General features: G+C 34.9%; 1 protein-coding gene across 1 annotated transcript; it reads right to left on the bottom strand.

The window, feature by feature from the left end:
• Positions 1–6037: 6037 nt before the first annotated feature.
• Positions 6038–11613, bottom strand: LOC105178266 (serine carboxypeptidase-like 13). The gene is made up of 14 exons (XM_020699153.2): positions 11389–11613; positions 11158–11303; positions 10537–10613; positions 9707–9829; positions 9239–9341; positions 9111–9148; positions 8585–8686; positions 7916–8002; positions 7675–7827; positions 6908–6979; positions 6698–6816; positions 6431–6544; positions 6283–6337; positions 6038–6178 (listed from the first exon to the last, which is right to left on the bottom strand). Exons 1-14 carry the CDS (start codon positions 11517–11519, stop codon positions 6095–6097), a joined length of 1404 nt encoding a protein of 467 aa, XP_020554812.2. The 5' UTR covers positions 11520–11613; the 3' UTR covers positions 6038–6094.
• Between the last annotated feature and the right edge of the window lie 7448 nt (positions 11614–19061).

Here is a 19061-nt window from a genome sequence, read left to right as displayed (position 1 = left end):
ATTCATCAAACAACAACAAAAATATTTTTCATTAATAAAATATTCATCAAAATGAATATTATGCATTTATTCTAAATTATTCAATTTAAATAAAATAAAATTACTACCAACGATCGACAACGTAATAGTTTTTCTGGCAATTTGGTTATCTTGTCTCAAAAATTATGTATCGGTATTATCAATTGGAAGAAAACAAAATCGACAAAAATTATATATATGGGTAATAGAATAAATAAAAAAAAATACAAGCAATCTCCCTGTGGCATTGCAAATGGACAGATTAACCCTTATAAAAAGAATATCAATTTACCCTCTATATTTTTCAAAATACAACAATTTACCCCCTGGGTGTTTTTACAATGAAACAATTTACCTCCCTAGATAGGGATGAATTGCTGAATTTTAAAAAACACAGAAGGGTACATAGGACAATAATTTACTCATTTGTAATATCAAAGGGGGTAAATTGGATTAAATCCCATAAATAAAATATAAAAAGTTTTGATCCTAATCAGACGTTAAAACTTTTCTTGTACATTCATTTTTATTTTTACTTTTCTAATACATTTAATTTTTACCCCAACCAAATAAACCGTGATAACTTTAGCCAAACACCCACAACCCAAGGTGGGTTTTTGTTTTTCCCTATCAAATGGAGTTGGCAATTATGACAACTTTTCAACTTCAGTTAGATTTGGAGCTTTCCTTTGATGAACTTCAAAAGAATAGAATTAAAAAAGACAATTGAAGAAGGGAAAATAGTGATAAAATACTGGTAACAACTTTAAAGTAGTTGCTTGGGCGAATCTACTAGTCAATGGGGTATTATTCCTTGTTGTCGCATCATCAACCACGAAATGCGCTTTTAGCTCTACCAACTAAGGGAAAGAAGATATGGGCGTGAATTAATGCATTCCACACACACAATGAGATATGAAACCATTGCACTTTTTGAGATTGACAGAGTAAGGAATAATTATACCGCTCTTTTATGTGATATAATTATGTGTAATTATTTATAATTTGTAAAATTATATTTAATACTTATGGATTTTGTTGATATCAGCAAAAAAAATTGAATCAAACTTTATATTTTTCCACGATTGATTTATTATAAATTTATTGCAAGCTAAATCAAGTTTTTATTACCAAACCGTCCTTATAAGGGTGAAGATGCACTTTGTCTCACATGCATTAGCGTGCAAAGAGGTATAAAAGTAGTTTAGTCAGAAAATATTTGTTTGACCTCCACTTGGTATGAGCTCATGAATTTATGGTCTTGAAAATATGAAAAATAAAAATTTATTATGGACTTTTGTTTTGGAACCAATTAATAGCCAATTTATTTGGGCTTTTAATTGGTAATTTATTACAAAATATTTTGATATAAATAGATGCCTCCACTTCAAGGCTCAACGAAGAATATATCAGTTTTTGTGGAAGACGTGACTAGTCTTTGATTCTCTCTTCTCTTTTTCTTTTCCATTTTTTTTTGGAAGATATAACTAAGCTTGAGTGAATATACCCAAGCTGCCTACGTACCCCATGAAAGGATCAAGTCAAAACGTAGTTTAAAAAAAAAAGAATTTTCTTCTTTTTTATTTCATTTTTTAATTACAAGAAGGGCACGGTACACAAATTTATACTCATGTGGGCTAGGAGTAACATGCAGTTTAATCTCGTGCGTCATTGAGTACTTCCTTCATGGGTAGTAACACTTCAGAAATTTACCATTTACGTGAACTTGTTTTTCATACGTTGTGTAAGCGTGATTGGTCGTCTGACTACTAAAACCAGATCTTCGACTTGGAATGACTGTGGTGCGGGCTTGATAGCACTGGAGTTGTTGCTGAGCTTCAAGCCTTTTCCCAACCAACGGTTCTAGTTCTCTAACCTCATACGGGCATTTTCCTCAACAATGAGTCCTTCTTGTATTGCAATGTGAAGAGAAGGTATTTGACTTTCCAAATGAAGCACACAATCTCATCACCATATGCTAAGGAATATGGAGTAGCTTGAGTAGCGGTATGATGCATGTCTGGTATGCCCACAGTGCTTCTCCTATCTTCTCTTGCTAGTCCCTCTTGACGCTACCTTCTTCAAGAGGTTGGAAAGGGTCTTATTAAATTCTTTTGCCAAGCCATTCGCTATTGTGTTGTACATTAAAGAGTTATGTTGCTTGAAGTCGAATTACGTGCATAATTTATCCATCGACTTGTTGTAGAAAGGTCTTCCGTTGTCGGTGACGATGTACCGAGGAACACCATATCGAAAGATGATGTTGGTGCGAATGAAATCTACTACAGTTGCTTTCATCACCTCCTTTAAGGGAACTGCTTCAGCCCACTTTGAAAACTAATCAATGGCTGCAAGCATGTAGATGTGCCCGACAAACGACTTAGGAGTGATGGGCCTCACAACATCAAGTTCCCATGCATCAAGTGATGGGTCTCACGACTTAGAGGCTCTGGTGCTTAGTGAATGAAGTTGGCAGGACTCACATTTCTTTGCATACTCCAGGCAGTCCTAACCATGGTTGGCCAATAGTAACCCATTCTTTTACCTTAAAGTAAAGCTTCAGACCATATTGATGTGCGCCACAAACTCCTGATGAGCTTCTATCATGGCTTCATGAACTTGCTTATCGCTCAAGCAATGCTGATAAGTACCTTTGAAAGATCGTCGATATGCTATATCTTGTATAGGATGAAACGAGATGACTTTCGTTGCACCTCTATTTTATGAAGAATATCGTTTGGCAACCTGCCATGTTTCAAATACTACATCAGTAGCTTTCTCCAATGTTCTTCATCATTAGTAGCAATTATGATGGCGTTAGAGTCTCGTGATCGGATGTATCCAGTGAAGGAAGTACCCATCAATTGCACACAGGAATGTCGGTGGTTTCTCTTTCGGATAGGCTAAGGTGGTTGCTAGGTTAGCTAATGCATCGACCATCCTATTTTCTTTCCTTGGGATATTATTTAAAGTCACACTCTCGAAACTTTGAGTAGGTGTTACGCCTGCCGAAAGAAGGCAAGTTGTCCTTCTTGACTTCATATATGTTGAGGACTTGATTGATCATCAACTTTGAGTCACCGTAGACTTCATCTCTATGATCCCCATCTCCAAAGCCATCTAAAAACCGATGACCAGGGTTTGATACTTGGCGACATTGTTAGAGTATAGCTCAACCAATACAATGGAGTGGGTGAATACTTGCTTTTCTGATGAAACGAAGACGACACCTACCCTCGCACTGTCGGTCGTGCTGCCCGTCAATGAACATTTTTTTATGTTGGGAGGATTTCCATGGAAAAGACGTCATCATCTAGAAAGTCATTAGATATCTCATGTCAGCAAGCATAATGTGGTCAGCTAGGATGGGGCAAGAACTTGTCCTTTGACATTTTTCTAGGGCACATATTCTATCGCATATTGATTGAGTACAATGGACCACTTTGCCGATCCTTCGAAGAGCACAGGTCTCAACATCACAAACTTGACCCAGTTAGCACGAGAGATAAGCCTAATGGAGTACACTTCAAAGTAATGTCTCAACTTCTTAACGGCAAAAAACAGCGCCAAGCAGGCTTTTCCCAACGGGTGAGTTCTTCAACTCATTTTTAGTCAAAGTCCGACTCAAGTAGTATAGAGTGTTTTCTTTCCCTTTTTTGTTCTCATGTGCCATGAGTGCTCATATGGACCGTTCTTGTGTTGCTATATATGGTATAAGTGACTTTTCGGGAGTCGGAGCTCTTAAGACTGACGAATTTAGCAGATATTATTTTATGCTCTCAAAAGCTTTTGACATCCTTCATCCCACTGGAAAGGGCCATCTTTCTTCATGAAGTGGTTGAAGGATTGGTATCTTCCAGTGAGGCTTGATATGAATCTTCTTATTAATGCAAGATTACGTTGTAAACTTCACAATTCATTCAAATTTCTTGGTTGTGCCATTTTTCAAATGGCGTCTTATTTTGCAGGATTGACTTCAATGCCAAGGTGGCGAACGATGAAGGCGAAGAATTTTCAGACATGTCACTGAAGGCACACTTGAGAGGATTCATCTTTGTGTTGTACTTTCTCAAATGGTCGAATACTACTTGGAGGTCTGCTAAATGTTCTTCTCTCTTTTTGGTTTTGACCACAAGATCATCTACATAACACATTGGTAGGTAGCCCCTATGTTCTTCAATCCGAAGGGCATTATCTTGTAGCGGTAGATTCCTTTAAGGGTGCGAAATGCCGTCCATTCTTTGTCTTTGGGCGACATTCTAATTTGGTTGTACTTGGAGGAGCCATCCATGAAAGATAATGCTTCATATCCGGTAGTCGCATCAACCATGAGTTCAATGATAGGCAAAGGAAAGTCATCTTTCGGACATGCTTTGTTTAAGTCTCGAAAGTCAACACAAATGCAAATTTGGTCATTCCTTTTTCTTGACAAACACGATGCTAGAAATCCACGTCGGATACTTGACTTCTCTGCTGAATCCTGAGTCGATAAGGTTGTTTACTTCTATCTTAATGTGAGGGATGAGGTTTGGACGAAAAACTCTTTGCAATTGCTTTATATGATACGCTCCATGTTTTATGCCAAGGTGGTGAATAGCGACTTTCGATTCTAAACCCGACATCTCCTTGTATGTCCATGCGAAGATGTCCCTATACTCACTTAAAGTCTTGCAGTATTACTCTTATTCTTCTGGGCTCAGGAGTGCACTGATGAATATAGGGCGTGGCTCTTCAGTTGTACCAAGATTCAATTCCTTGAGTTCATCCAGAGTTGCTTATACGCCATCTTTAAGCTGTGGGGGACCATTTTGGATTTCATCTTCATAAATGTCCGGGTCAGAACCTTCATCAATACTGACATGGTTGGAGACAATGATGATTAATGATGATTTCTATCTCTTCTTCATTTAAATTGTCACTTGACTCGTGTGGTCTTCTAGCCGACAATGATTTCTATCTCTTCTTCATTTAGATATCAAACTATTTCATGGTTTGATATTTATTCTATGTTATATTTTATTTTTTGATTTGGATTAGTATTTAAATGTTATTCGCATTCACTTTGAATTTTATTGTGCCCTAGTAATTTATTTTTTTAATAAATGTTTAAGACCATAGAAAATTAATTAAGTGGGTTAAACAGTATTTGTTTATTTATCTTTTAGTTAGATATATTATTCATCTTCTAAATAGTTTAAGGAATTAGAAATATTGAATATTTTTCTTCTTTGATGGAATTAAATATTGTAGTTGATCCCTTAAATTTTTGTTTAGAATTATTTTAGTTCCTCAAGTTCATTTTTTGACTTTAGCATATCTAAACTTTAATTTTTGTCTCAAATTTGGAGAATAATGTACAAAAACTCCAAAAAGCACAAAAATGTATGAAAATGTTTTTTGTGTTGGCTTGTGTAGTTAGTATTGCTTTACCTCTATAATATTATGGTAAATAACAAAAGTATGAGAAATTACAATCTAAAAAATAATTGTCGAATTTTAAAATTAAAATAAAATTATTTAGTTGGAAGTTACTCATATTAATTTTTAAAAGCACTTCTAATTAAATAGATTGATAAGTTTTGCTTAAAATCTCATGATATTAATTTATTTTTGTTTTAAATTTTTGAAGTTTATGTTAGTATTTTATATATTATTCAGACGCTATTTCATTTTAAATTTTATCGTGCCGTAGTAAATTAATTTTTCTTAAAGTATTTAAAAGTCTCTTCGAACAAATTAATCGTGTTAGAAATATTATTTTTCTATTTATATTTTGTAATGGACATATTTATCATTGTCCAAGTAGTTTAGCGGTATTCGGACTATTATATACTCTGTTTTATAGTATTTTATTCTTTTATAACTAATTCTTATTTATTACAAAAAAGATTAATTAAGTAAGAATACGAGTATCTTTTCATAATGGAGTTTATTTATAAATTTAAATTATTATTATAGTGTAACAATGTTATTAAACTAGTACAACTCACATGCAATGCACGTGCTTATCACTAGTATTCTTTAAATATCTCGAAGCCATGTGCAACTAAGAATAAACGAACGATGTTCAAATTACCTACAGTGGATATAAAGATAGCCACCTTTTGATCATCGCAAGACACTCTTTGGGCTTGTACGCTGAAGCTGTATGACCTGCACCCTGCAAATACACACCATCCACCGCAACACATCCATTTATCTCAATGTTTATCGATTCCAAGTCACAGGGAACTGAAACTAAACACTTAACAACTTTGTTCTTGCCTTTACTGTGGCAAAAGTGAGTTCTGCTTGATTGTTCTTGTATTTCATTGTGTATCTGCATGCAAACCATAAAATGAACATAATTTCTTCATTTGTTGGATTTATTTGCATGAATTTTCTAGATGGGAATCGATAACTGAAAACCGACCCTGCAACTTGACCGTCCACAGTCCAAGACCTCCAATCCTCGTCGAGGGTCAGATTCAAATTGCGTATCCATTTCAAAGTGCTCATGTAGGGTACCTCCATGTCGTGATCACCGCTGAAAATAAAGAGTTAATATGCACATAATTAAAAAAAAAATGCAAGTAAAAATAAACTTCAATTCTTAACATTATTACAGCAAAAGACAAATTGATTTTAAAATTTTTTGAGCCATCAATATAGTTTAGGAAGTAGGTAATTATTTGATCACCTGTATGCCAAGGCTTGAAAGCCTTTGTCACTGAGAAGTTGATGATGTTTGAAAACACTTACTACATCTTGTTCATAGGATAAGCTCTTATTGCATCTTTTCCAATCACTTATTGTTCCCTGAATTTCAACCCAACACCTTTGCGTTAAGACATTCATAATGTGGACAAAATGGAGGAAGACATACGAATTTGTCTGTTTGTTCATCTACCTGTCTGATTTGAAGAGCTTCTTGGACAGTTTCATTGTTTGCCCAGACATAAGAGGCGGCATAATTATAGTTCTGCAAACAAGAACACTTTTGCTTAGGAAAACCCAGTACTGGCAATAATATCATATACGTACGTCTAGTGGCAATAATATATTATATTATATGAATAATTATATTCCTCTCCTCTAAGGTATGGTATAATTATACGTAGATTTTTTGTGGTTTGAAAAATTATATATAATATTCTTGAGGTTTGGTTCCTTCTAACAAATAAGTCTTTCTGGTAGTCAAAATTCGGCTAATTTGCTGATATTAACAAAAAATGGAATAAAAATCTATATTTACCTTTGATTGACTTATTATGATTTACTGTAGGTCGAATAAACCTTCTTATGAGAAAATTACCCCTATACCTTCAAACATTAATGCATGTGATTAGGAGGTATATTTCATCGTTATAAGGGTAATATAATTGAAAAAAATTTATTTGACCTACAATGAATAAGTAATAAGTCAATCGAGGATAAATATCAATTTTCATTCAGTTTTTATGTTAATATTAACAAATTCAATGAATTTTGGCTAAAGACGAAGGGACCTATTTGTTAGATGAAAGCAAACCTACTGGGTACTAGATGTAATTTTTAAAACTATACAGGATCTATTTGTAATTATACCAGATCTCAGGAGAGAAAAAATGTGATTAACCCTATATCATGTGTCGAGGGGACATGGCAAAATATATCAGACGGAAGAGCAGAAATTACACGACACCATGGTTTCTCTTGTTTGGACAAGGCAAGGAGGTCAACTGGATCATCTTCTAGGAATAGTTGGGGCGAGCGAGAAACGCTAGGTCTTGGTGACATGACTTTGCACTTTGGCTCCAGAATGTGTTCGTCATTGACATGGCTCGTACACTGCATCCGTTTATGCACGAGAACGATCCGTGCGTACATAAACATGCTAAACGGAAAAAAATGACAGCATAAGAAAATGCTACATTACCTCATTGACAAGTCGAAGAGCATAAAGGCATCCTATGTTGTCTGGATCAGGATTCACATACTCTCCATTACAGTTGCTTTTTGCTAGCTGAAATTGTCAAGATACTCGTTATTTTCATATTCTCTAATTAATACGAAATAATGTACTAAAATCGTCGATCTGGTCCAAAGTAAAAGATGAAACATAACATCTTTTTCACCGGTAATAATTTACGAATCTGATATAACATAAATGCAAAGTCGAGTCGAGTCAATTTGCAACTTATAAGCTACTTTGGACACAGGGTTTTTCCATTTTTACTTCTATGTTTGAATTTTTAGTTCTTCTCAGACAACTTTCATTTTCAGAAGATATTCATGAAAAGAAAATGATAATTATATTTACAACCTCTGATCTATGGTTCATTTATGCAAATTAATCACAATTTTTTTGTATAATTACATAAATCATTCCTCGCAGTCAAAAGTAGGGATAGTTTGTGTAATGTTGTTGACTTTTCTGAAGGATGTATGTGTAATTTTTCAAAAGACAAGAATGATTTGTGTAAATGATGCTGATATTATTTGCAAATATATGTGTAATTTTTTAAAATACAAGAATAATTTATGTAAATATAATTATAGGTCAGGCAGTGTAGATGATAATTATCTCAAAAGTAAATAAAACTACCTCAAAATATTCATCTGAAACCAGCGCCATCCTGTGAGCATAAGGAAGCTTCTCGTTTTCATCCTTATTTGGATCTGTCCATGAATTGCCAGTAATGTACCCCTGTTTCAATTCCTCAATATTCTTATCTTCTATAAGACATTCAGAAGACAATTTCACTGTGTTAAAACTGATTGGTAATTACCACAAAAGGATTGAATTTTCGTATATTATAAATTACCACAATTTAGAAATTATGGTAAACCAATATTATTAACCACAGTTAAACAAAGTCAACGTAAAAACTCAAAATTTTACCGCGATAAATCAATATTCACCATGATTTTTAGCCATAACAAAAGCATTTGCCACCCTTGCAGAAACAACTACTAAATAGCCATTGCGAAGCCGTGTTTCGTTCGTATTTGACATTGTTTTCTTCTTTTGGCTATAGTAACTAACCGTACCCAAAAATTTATATTTTTTTTAGTAGGTTCAGGTTTGATCGAGTCGGATCGAGTCTAGAATTTACAAAATTTCAACTTACTTGGAGTGATATCCGTGGCTCAAATCCAGCTTCATTACCTGGAGATTCAGCACTAATTTCAACTCAATCTTGATGAGGAATACTTCAACACAATTCGTTACCGAAAGCGAATTGTCTTAAAACGCCACCTTTCGCTATTTCCAGAGCTACCATGGGAACAATTTTGCCTCCATAAGAGTTACCGGCAATGTACAGATGATTTTTCACAAACTCTGGGTGATTCGACAACCACTGGATTATTCCAATACACAGAATTAGCTTCAAATAATTGCTTCAGCTTTCAGGGGTTAATCCAATTTACCTCTCAATGATATTGTAAATGAGCAATTTAACCCCGTATAAAAAAATAATAGCGATTTACCCCTGTATTTTGTAATATGAACTTCATTTTGAAAAACATATGGGGTTAATTACTGCATTTTAAAAAATGTTGGGAGGTGAATTGTTATTTTTTTTATAAGGGGATAATTTGCTCATGTACAATTTTACAAGGGGATTGCTTGCATTTTTTCGTCAATTTCTTATTAATTGGAAGTAAAATGAAAACAGGGGAAAAGAGCATAGATGGATGATAGTTATTGTTCCGAGCTCCTCACCTTCCTCAGAAACGAGTAATTCTGTTCGACGGATTTAGTGTCGGAGGTATTATAGGCTTCTGAAGTAGTGGCGTAGGAGAATCCAGTTCCGACAGGCGAGTCTATGAATATAATGTTAGCAACCTGTAGGAAAACCATAAATGGAAAAGTTAAGGTGGAGTGATTGTACTCCGAAAATTCTAATGTAGAGGAGGCTTTGGTCGAAGCTGAACAAATTATATTGTAAATATAATATACTTATTATGTATTTGATGTATATTTTAAGGAAAATGATGAATCACATTACAATGTATATCAAATTTGCTCTGTGATTGGCTAGTTCACACGACAAGAAAATATGATATTTTTATTACTAACTATAAACAATAGATATATTTACCTCTAAAAAAATATTTGTACACGTGCATCACACGACGTGCTTTCTAGTAATATACATTAAGTGATAATAATTTTTGTGTTGTCACTATATAATTATTAACGAATAAAAAATGTGTAGAAAGTTGTTACTAAATACAATTAATGATAATTTAGCGATAATTATTATTTGTTGTCATTAGATCGTAGCTATACATTAGTCATTAATTATACTTAGTGACAACTTAATGCATATTTTTTTGTCACGCATTCACATTAATAACAATTTTTACAAAATAATAGTAATTATTAAAATCATGAAATTTCTTTTTGTGACAAGAAAAAATTGTATTATCATTAAATATATATAATTAGTGCTAATATTAAAATTGTCACTTAATTGTTTTTGTCACTAATCTTATATTTTTTCTATAGTATCGATAAAATCTGATTTAAGTAAGAATTTCAGTACCAACCTTTGTCCATGAATACGGATTTGTAATGAAAGAAGGAAAGCTTCCATCAAAAGCTTCAAGATCAAAAGCTAATGGACCTACATCCAAAATCAGGGCAGAATTTCTGCTGAAAAATCTCGTACTTAATCAAAATACAAGTAACTGTTGCCTCTTCCAAGACCCATTGAAGCAAATTGAAACAAGAAGAAGAAGAATATGGGAAATCCTATTCAATTTGACCGTATCTAAATAAATCATATAATAAATACAGTATATTTATCGTGTGATTGGTACACAATTCAAAAAAAATATCAATCATATAATAAATATATTATACTATTGAGTAAGCATTCCCAAAGAATAGAAAATTCTAACCCAAAATGGGTTTGGTTGAACTGGCATGTGCAATGCACTTATAGTATGATTGGTATACAGTTTAGGAAAAACGACCGATCACATCGCAAGTATATCACACTGTGATTGGTTCGATTCTATTGCACCTGATATTGATAAAAATTTTCCAAAGAATGAGAAAATTCTGAACCAAACTGGATTTAATCGGAACTGAATCAATTATGAGAGAAATGCAGTATAATTGCGGTATGATTGGTATAAAATTGAAAAAAAAAAAAAAAACCCCACCAATCTCATAAACCAGCCCGGAAAAACCGGAGCAACCCGGTCCCCCTGTGAGCCATAGTATCAGGGGATCTGTTTGCGGGTCATTTTCTGATTCAATGAAATAGTAAAAGAGCTGCACTTCATCTTCTTCTCCCACGCCAATATATCTGATATTTCATGCAACACTTAAGTTAATAATAAGTTAAATATACAAAACCACAACATGTACATATATGTATGTATATTACTGACCCGGTTTCGAGTTTGAAGGGCAGGGTTCCATGAAATCCGGGCAGGGTATTGATGATGGATTGTGAAGAGGTAGTAGCGTTGATAAGGAGAAGCAAAGAGAGAAGCAAATGGAAGGAAGAGTAGTACTTCATCCTACCTACTCTCTTTCTTCTTACTTAGTTTCTCTGGCAACGGATAAGCTACGTCAAAGGCCTGACTGACTGCCGACCTCCTCGCCTCACTTGCCTCTATATATCATCGTCGTTCCAAAATGAAGTATTTATTTTAAGGTTAATTGAAATTACGGACAAAATGCTTTTTTCAGTACCATAAAAAAAGAGCAGAATTTATTTTAGTACTACAATTATGGCAGCTGATACTTTTAGTTCTATAAAACTCATAATCATATATTTTTAGTCCCAAAAAGTCATGTGGGTTGTGATTTCGAGACTAAAAAGACGTTTGGGATTAAAAAGGTTCTGTAATTTTGAAACTAAAAATGCCCAAAATCACATTTTTATTTTGGACTAAAAGAACGTGATTTTAAGTTTCATGAGACTAAAAACGTTACCTGCCATAATTATGGTATCAAAAAAAATTCCGCCGTTATTAAATTATGGGACCAAAAAAATATTTTGTACTTGCAACTACATTCCCTTTGAAAATAATATATATATGGAGTGAGGGTAACATCATTACGTTTTCTCCTTTATAAGTATAAAATTATTGCATGAAAATGTTAAATGAAAAATAAAAATTAAAATTTTATATAACTTTTTTACTATAATCAGTACTTTTTATCCAAATCCAATCAAAAGGTTCATATATAATTGGCAATTTTTGAAAGAGATAGAAGTATATATTTTTTTTTTTTTTGGAAATTGCTTGCATTATAGTTTACTGCTGGCATCGTTTGTAGGTTACCAGTAGTGGATTAGTTTGCTGTCGACGCCACCGTTGTGCCTCCCTTTCTAAATCATTATTATAGGTTGCGTTTAAATACAATTACCACTCATAAAGTATTCATACCATATAAATTACCTCCCTTAAATATTAAAATCATAAAAAAAAATTCAGCTGACTAATTGCTTCGTAAAAAAACAATAAAGAAAAATTTTAAAATGCGAAAATCACAATTTGTCTAATTCGAATTTTACTTGTTTATAGAACTCTTTTTATTTTGTATCCTAAAGTGTTTGTAGCTCATTTTATTTTAATTTTACTTATTTATCAAATCAAGTTAAAAATAAATTTATACATGCATAAAATTACCATATTAATATAATTATCATATATATGAATATATAATATAAATATATATCAATTCTATATTTTTATTAATTGATATTTGTTTAAATAAATATATAAATATATATACATGTATAAAATTATTTTTAATTTGATTTTACAAGCAAGTGAAACTAAAAAATGAGCTCCAAGTATTTTAGGATTACTGAAATGAAAAGAGCTTGATGAATAAGTTTATACGTGTATATACAATTAACTTTCGTAATTTTAAAATACTTGGAGCTTATTTATTTTAATTTTAGTTGCTTGTAAAACCAAATTAAAAATAAATTTTCGTTGCTCTATGTTACAATAACCAATAGTTTGATTTCAAACTTGTTTAATACTTGTTGAGTGTCGAACACCCAAAATTAAGGGATAAATTTCCTTTTGATTTAGAATTTAAATATACTTATTTTCATGCTTCCATTGTGTTCTGCCAAGTTTCGGACTATATCAATTCTTCCATTTTGCTCCAATTTTCAGTTTTTAAGAGGAAAGATGCATTTGTATTTTTGTATTGATTTTTATGTAAAAATGAAATAATTCATTTGAATTAATTTATGAGGATTTATTTATAATTGTCAATGGTGTAAAATCAATGTAATTTTTATTTCAATAGAAGTAATAATTATATTTTTCACTCACTGAAACTTATTTGTCGCGTCATATTAATGTATTATTAGAAATAAATATTAATATTTTATCGAAAGATATATTTATATCTATACTACATAAAACGATAAGGTATTCCATACTTACAAACGACAGGTAATGACACTGTTGTACCAATTTTTCGTAAAGTCTAAAAATGTCTTTCAACTGATAAAATAACTAACTTATTTAACTTTTTAAATTTTATATTAACTGATGAATTAGTTTTTTTCTTTCTTGTTCTTTTTTATTTTTAATGAAATGTATTGATTTATATATATATATATGATCTATAATAGCATTTCTAATATATTTTAAAGTATGTAAAAAAGTTATTCATTATATGCACGTAGGAACAATGTACCACAACGGCTAGTTAATATGAAAAGAAAAGGAGTTTTTCAGTCAGAAACAACAGTTTTCGACACTACTACATCAAATTCATTTTTTGTGCCGATAATTCCCTTAAATTGGTTCTCTTTTCTTTTCTTTCATTTTATTCTGATATGTGTTGTATTGGTCTATATATTTTATTTTTATTTATAATATATTTTAAAGTATGAAATATTATTTATTATGTACATACTGGGAGAACGTGCCAACTAATAAATATAATAACAATTAAGGTGGGAAGATGACGAAAATATTTTCCTACAAAATGTACAAAACAAGCACATTTATCTTTTTTTATTACTAGCTATCATAACACGTCTTTCCTGCGTGTATAAAATAAATAATATTTTATATTTTAAAATATACTGCAAATAATAAAGTATATAAACTAACAAATTATTTTTTAAAAAAATAAACAAAGACAGAGAGAGAAAAGTAAACATCGTGTTATATTTTTCATAGGAGTTTAATTATTATATTAAAAAATTAATGTAGTAGTACCACTAACTGTCATTTATGAGAGCGGGCTGTATCTCTTTTTTATATTAGTAGAAATTCTAAAAAACTGACAAGGTGTCACAGGTCGGCTATTACCTGTGGGCAACGTGCAGGCAATCGGGTCGATGTAGGCCAGCACGGGACGACATGCGGGCATCTCGGGTTGATGTAGGCCAGCATGTAGCGACGCTGTGCGCAACCTTAGGCACGAGTAGAAGCAAACGTGCGGAACAGAGTGCTTTGATGCGGGAACAGAGTGCTCTAGCCTTGGAGATGCTGAAAAAGTGCACTCCTCGGCCCTTTCAGTGTGCTACTCATGGGAAAAGTGATTTTTTTCTTAAGCCTATTATAAGGGGAACATGATACGGTGAGCATCAGCCGGTCCTCCCCGTGCACGACGGCAGTAGCATGAGACGACGTGTGCACAAAGTGAGCATCTCTTGGGGGCATGATGGGGGCCTTCAAGAGCAGGCTCTAGGCAGCTCGTGAGCGGAACGCTAGAGTCCCCGAAGGGCTGGGAAACCCGACGGGCGGCGTAGGGCCAGGATGGCCTACGTTGGGCACCGATTGTGCTGAGAGGCTCCGCGTGGTGTGCCAGGTTGCCCCGCGGGCTGCGAGTTATCTGAGGCAGCGCCTCTCGAGCGATTGGGTGATCGAGGCAAGCATTCAAAGACCTCGTGATCCAACTCATGGAATGCGCTATCGAGTTCTAGCCGTCCATGGGGGTCCGTTGGCTAAGAATAGGCGGTCGTGGGACGCCGCCGCACAGTAAGCCTAAGCCGAAAGGCAAGAAGGCATGTCGGGCACGCCGTACGGGAGAACGACAAGGTGTCGGCATATCGATTGGGCCTCGGACATATGATGATGTCCTACTCGGGCGAGACATGGAAGGCGGCCATCGAGGGCGAGCGCCTAGGATGTACCGAGTGTGTTGGACAAGAGACGGGCGTTGCGTGCGCAAGCGTAGTGCCGTAATGCCGAAGTGGAGCGAGGATGCTCCTTGCCATTGGGCAATGTGTCGACAAGTTCCGAGATGATGTGCGAGACGCAAAGGGCACGGATGTAGAGAGCCTCAGCGAGCACCCGGACTGTCGCGAACTCTGATGTGTGCAAAGGCCGGACGAAGGTGGGTTGGCACTTTTGTGGCATCACAGGCCAAAATTATATGAGAAATGATATTCCGCTGCACTGAAGATTGGCAGGCCTGTGACATATGGTATCAGAGCCTCGTTGCGACACTTATTAATATAAAAGATACTTCTTACTCACAAATGGCAAATTGCGACACTTACATTACTTTTTTTATTGTATCAATATTACCCTTAAGTTGATTTTCTTTTTATTCATTCATTCATTCTTTTTTTCTTTTTTAAATGTGATGTGTTGGATCATATATTTGATTTTCATTTATAACGTATTTTAGAGCATGAAAAATAATGTATTATATGCACGTAGGGACTGCGTATCATGATCGCTATTTAATTAGTATAGAAAAGAAAATCGCTTCCCCCTCACAACTGGAGATTTGTAATATAACAACCTCAAATTTTAAAATACCAATTATAATCTTAAAATATTTGCAACACCATTGTTACTTATCTATTTTAAATGGTCCATATTATCGTTTAACTGCCATTATATATACTATCACGTTTAACTTATCATTTAACTGCCATTATAATCATATTATCCTTTAAATGCCTTATATATTACGTTGATATTGAAAGATCAAGATTTTGGGAGAATTTCTAAAGGATAAGCATATAATTTAGGTTTATTTTTTTTTACTATGCCATGCTTGATTTAGCTTTTTACTGCATGCACGTGAACATAATTTAGTGATTTTTCGTATAAAAAATTATCAGCTGATTGCTACATGAAAATTTATGGATTGTGCCATTAGTTATTAACGGTGGAGTCAGAAAATGACTAAATTTGCTATATTTTTGGACTATCAATGCAAATAAAGTTTATTGCAAGCTAAATAAAGTTTTTATCATCAAACCGTCCTTATAAGGGTGAAGATGCACTTTGTTTCACATGCATTAGGTGTGAAGATGTATAAAAGTAGTTTAGTCAAAAAATATTTGTTTGGCCTCCACTTAGTATGACCTCATGAATTTATGGTCTTGAAAATATGAAAAAAAAAAATTTATTATGGACTTTTGTTTTGGAACCAATTATTAGCCAATTATTTGGGCTTTTAATTGGTAATTTATTACAAAATATTTTCATATAAATAGATGCCCCCATTTCAAGGCCCAACGAAGAATATATCAATTTTTATCGAAGACGTGACTAATTGTTGATTCTCTCTTCTCTTTTTCTTTTTCTTGTTTTTTTTTTTGAAAATATAACTAAACTTGAGTGAACATACCCGAGCTGCCTATGTACCCGGCGAAGGGATCAAGAGTTAAGAAAATTACAAGAAGGGCACTGTGCAAAAATTTATACTCATGTGGGCCAGGAGTAACATGCAGTTTAGTCTTGTGCCTCATGGAGTATATCCTTCATGGGTAGTAACACTTCAGGAATTTACCATTTATGGAATCAATCCGCAAGCCATCTTTGTCGACCAGCTTGCAGGCACCACTTGTGTAAACTTCTTTCACCACGTAAGGGCAGTCCCATTTTGACGCGAACTTGTTTTTAATTCGTTGTGTAAGCGTGATTGGTCGTCTAACTACTAAAACCAAATCTTCGTCTTGGAATGACTGTGGTGCGGGCTTGATAGCACTAGAGTTGTTGCTGAGCTTCAAGCCTTTTCCCATCCAACGGTTCTAGTTCTTCCAATCTCTGACGGGCGTTGTCCTCAACAGTGAATCCTTCTTGTATTGCAATGTGAAGAGAAGGTATTTGACTTTCCAAATGAAGCACAATCTCAACACCATAGGCTAAGGAATATGGAGTAGCTTAAGTAGCGGTATGATGCATGTCCAGTATGCCCACAATGCTTCTCCTATCTTCCCGTGTCAGTCCTTCTTCAACTTTTACACTACCTTCTTCAAGAGGTTGCAAAGGGTCTTATTAAATGCTTCCGCCACCGCTGTGTTGTACATTGAAGAGTTATGTTGCTTGAAGCCGAATTACGTGAATAATTTATCCATTGACTTGTTGTAGAAAGGTCTTCCATTGTCGGTGATGATGTACTGAGGAACACCATATCGGAAGATGATGTTGACTCGGATGAAATCTACTACAGTTTCTTTCTTCACCTCCTTGAGTGGAACTGCTTCAGCTCACTCTAAAAAGTAGTTAATGGTTGCAAGCATGTAGATGTGTCCGACAGACGACTTAGGAGTGATGGGCCTCACTACATCAAGTTCCCATGCATCAAGTGATGGGCCTCACGACTTAGAGGCTCTGGTGCATGGTGAATGAAGTTAGGTGGAGCGCATTCGTTTTCTTGCGGGAGCAGCGCCTTTGTTTGCCCGAAGTCTCCCATGCCTTCCAAAGGTGCCTAGAGGATGGGCCAGACGCAGCAGAGCGATGACCTAGGAGCCCCTTTCTTTTGAATATGATGGGATTGGGGCCAAATCTTCAACTAGGATCTCTGCTACCTCTCTTTCTAACGAAAGACATACCCGATTCATAACTAGAAAGTTTCACCAGCCCTTTCCAACCCGTAATAGCAACGACCCAATTGCAAGAGCGGAGCTCTACCAACTGAGCGTGTAGTTGGCAGGACCCACATTTCTTCGCATACTCCATGCAGTCCTGACCATGGTTGGCCAATAGTAATCCATTCTTTTTATCTTAAAGTAAAGCTTCGAACCATATTGATGTGTCCCACAAACTCCCGATGAGCTTCCATCATGGCTTCAAAAACTTGCTTATCGCTCAAGTAACGCTGGTAAGTACATTCGAAAGATCGTCGATATAATATATCTTGTACAGGATGAAACAAGATGGCTTTCGTTGCACCTCTATTTTATGATGAGTATCGTTTGGCAACTTGCCATGTTTCAAATACTCCATCAGTAGCTTTCTCTAATGTTCTTTATCATTAGTAGCGATTATGATGGCGTTAGAGTCTCGTGATCGGATGTATCCAGTAAAGGAAGTACCCATCAACTGCACACAGGAACGCCGGTGGTTTCTCTTTCGGATAGGGCCAAGGTGGTTTCTAGGTTAGCTAATGCATCGACCATCCTGTTTTCTTTCCTTGGGATGTTATTTAAAGTCACACTCTCGAAACTTTGAGCATGTGTTACGCCTGCCGAAAGAAGGCAAGTCGTCTTTCTTGACTTCATATATGTTGAGGAGTTGATTGATCATCAACTTTGAGTCACCGTAGACTTCATCTCTATGATCCCCATCTCCAAAGCCATCTAAAGACCGATGACCAGGGTTTGATATTCGACGACATTGTTAGAGTATAGCTCAATCAATACAATGAAGTGGGTCAATACTTATTTTTCTGGTGAAACAAAGACGACGCCTACCCTCGCACCGTCGGTCGTGCTGCCCGTCAAAGAACATTTTCCATGTTGGGAGGATTTCGATGGAAAAGACGTCATCATCTAGAAAGTCATTAGATATCTCATGTGCAGCAAGCATAAGGTGGTCAGATAGAAAGTTAGCAAGAACTTGTCCTTTGACGGTTTTCTAAGGCACATTTTCTATAGCATATTGATTGAGTACAATGGACCACTTTGCCAATCCTCCGAAGGGCATAGGTCTCGACTTCACAAACTTGACCCAGTTAGCACGAGGGATGAGCCTTATGGAGTACGCTTCAAAGTAATGTCTCAACTTCTTAATGGCATAAAACAGCGCCAAGCATGCTTTTCCAAATGGGTGAGTTCTTCAACTCATTTTTAGTCAAAGTCCTACTCATATAGTATAGAGTTTTTTCTTTC

This window comes from Sesamum indicum, linkage group LG9 (assembly GCF_026168435.1).
Source record: "Sesamum indicum cultivar Baizhima isolate 11 linkage group LG9, ASM2616843v1, whole genome shotgun sequence".
Taxonomy (NCBI): Eukaryota; Viridiplantae; Streptophyta; class Magnoliopsida; order Lamiales; family Pedaliaceae; genus Sesamum; species Sesamum indicum.
The sequence above is the reverse complement of the archived record's forward strand: the minus strand, read 5'-3'. Positions and strand labels throughout refer to the sequence as shown.

Coding starts and splice junctions, on each gene's coding strand:
- LOC105178266 (XM_020699153.2), bottom strand. CDS start 11,519: ATGAAGTACTACTCTTCCTTCCATTTGCTTCTCTCTTTGCTTCTCCTT. Junction 9,830..10,536: donor ATCCGTATTCATGGACAAAG/GTTGGTACTGAA, acceptor GTTTTCCTACAG/GTTGCTAACATTATATTCAT. Junction 9,342..9,706: donor ATTACTCGTTTCTGAGGAAG/GTGAGGAGCTCG, acceptor GGAATAATCCAG/TGGTTGTCGAATCACCCAGA.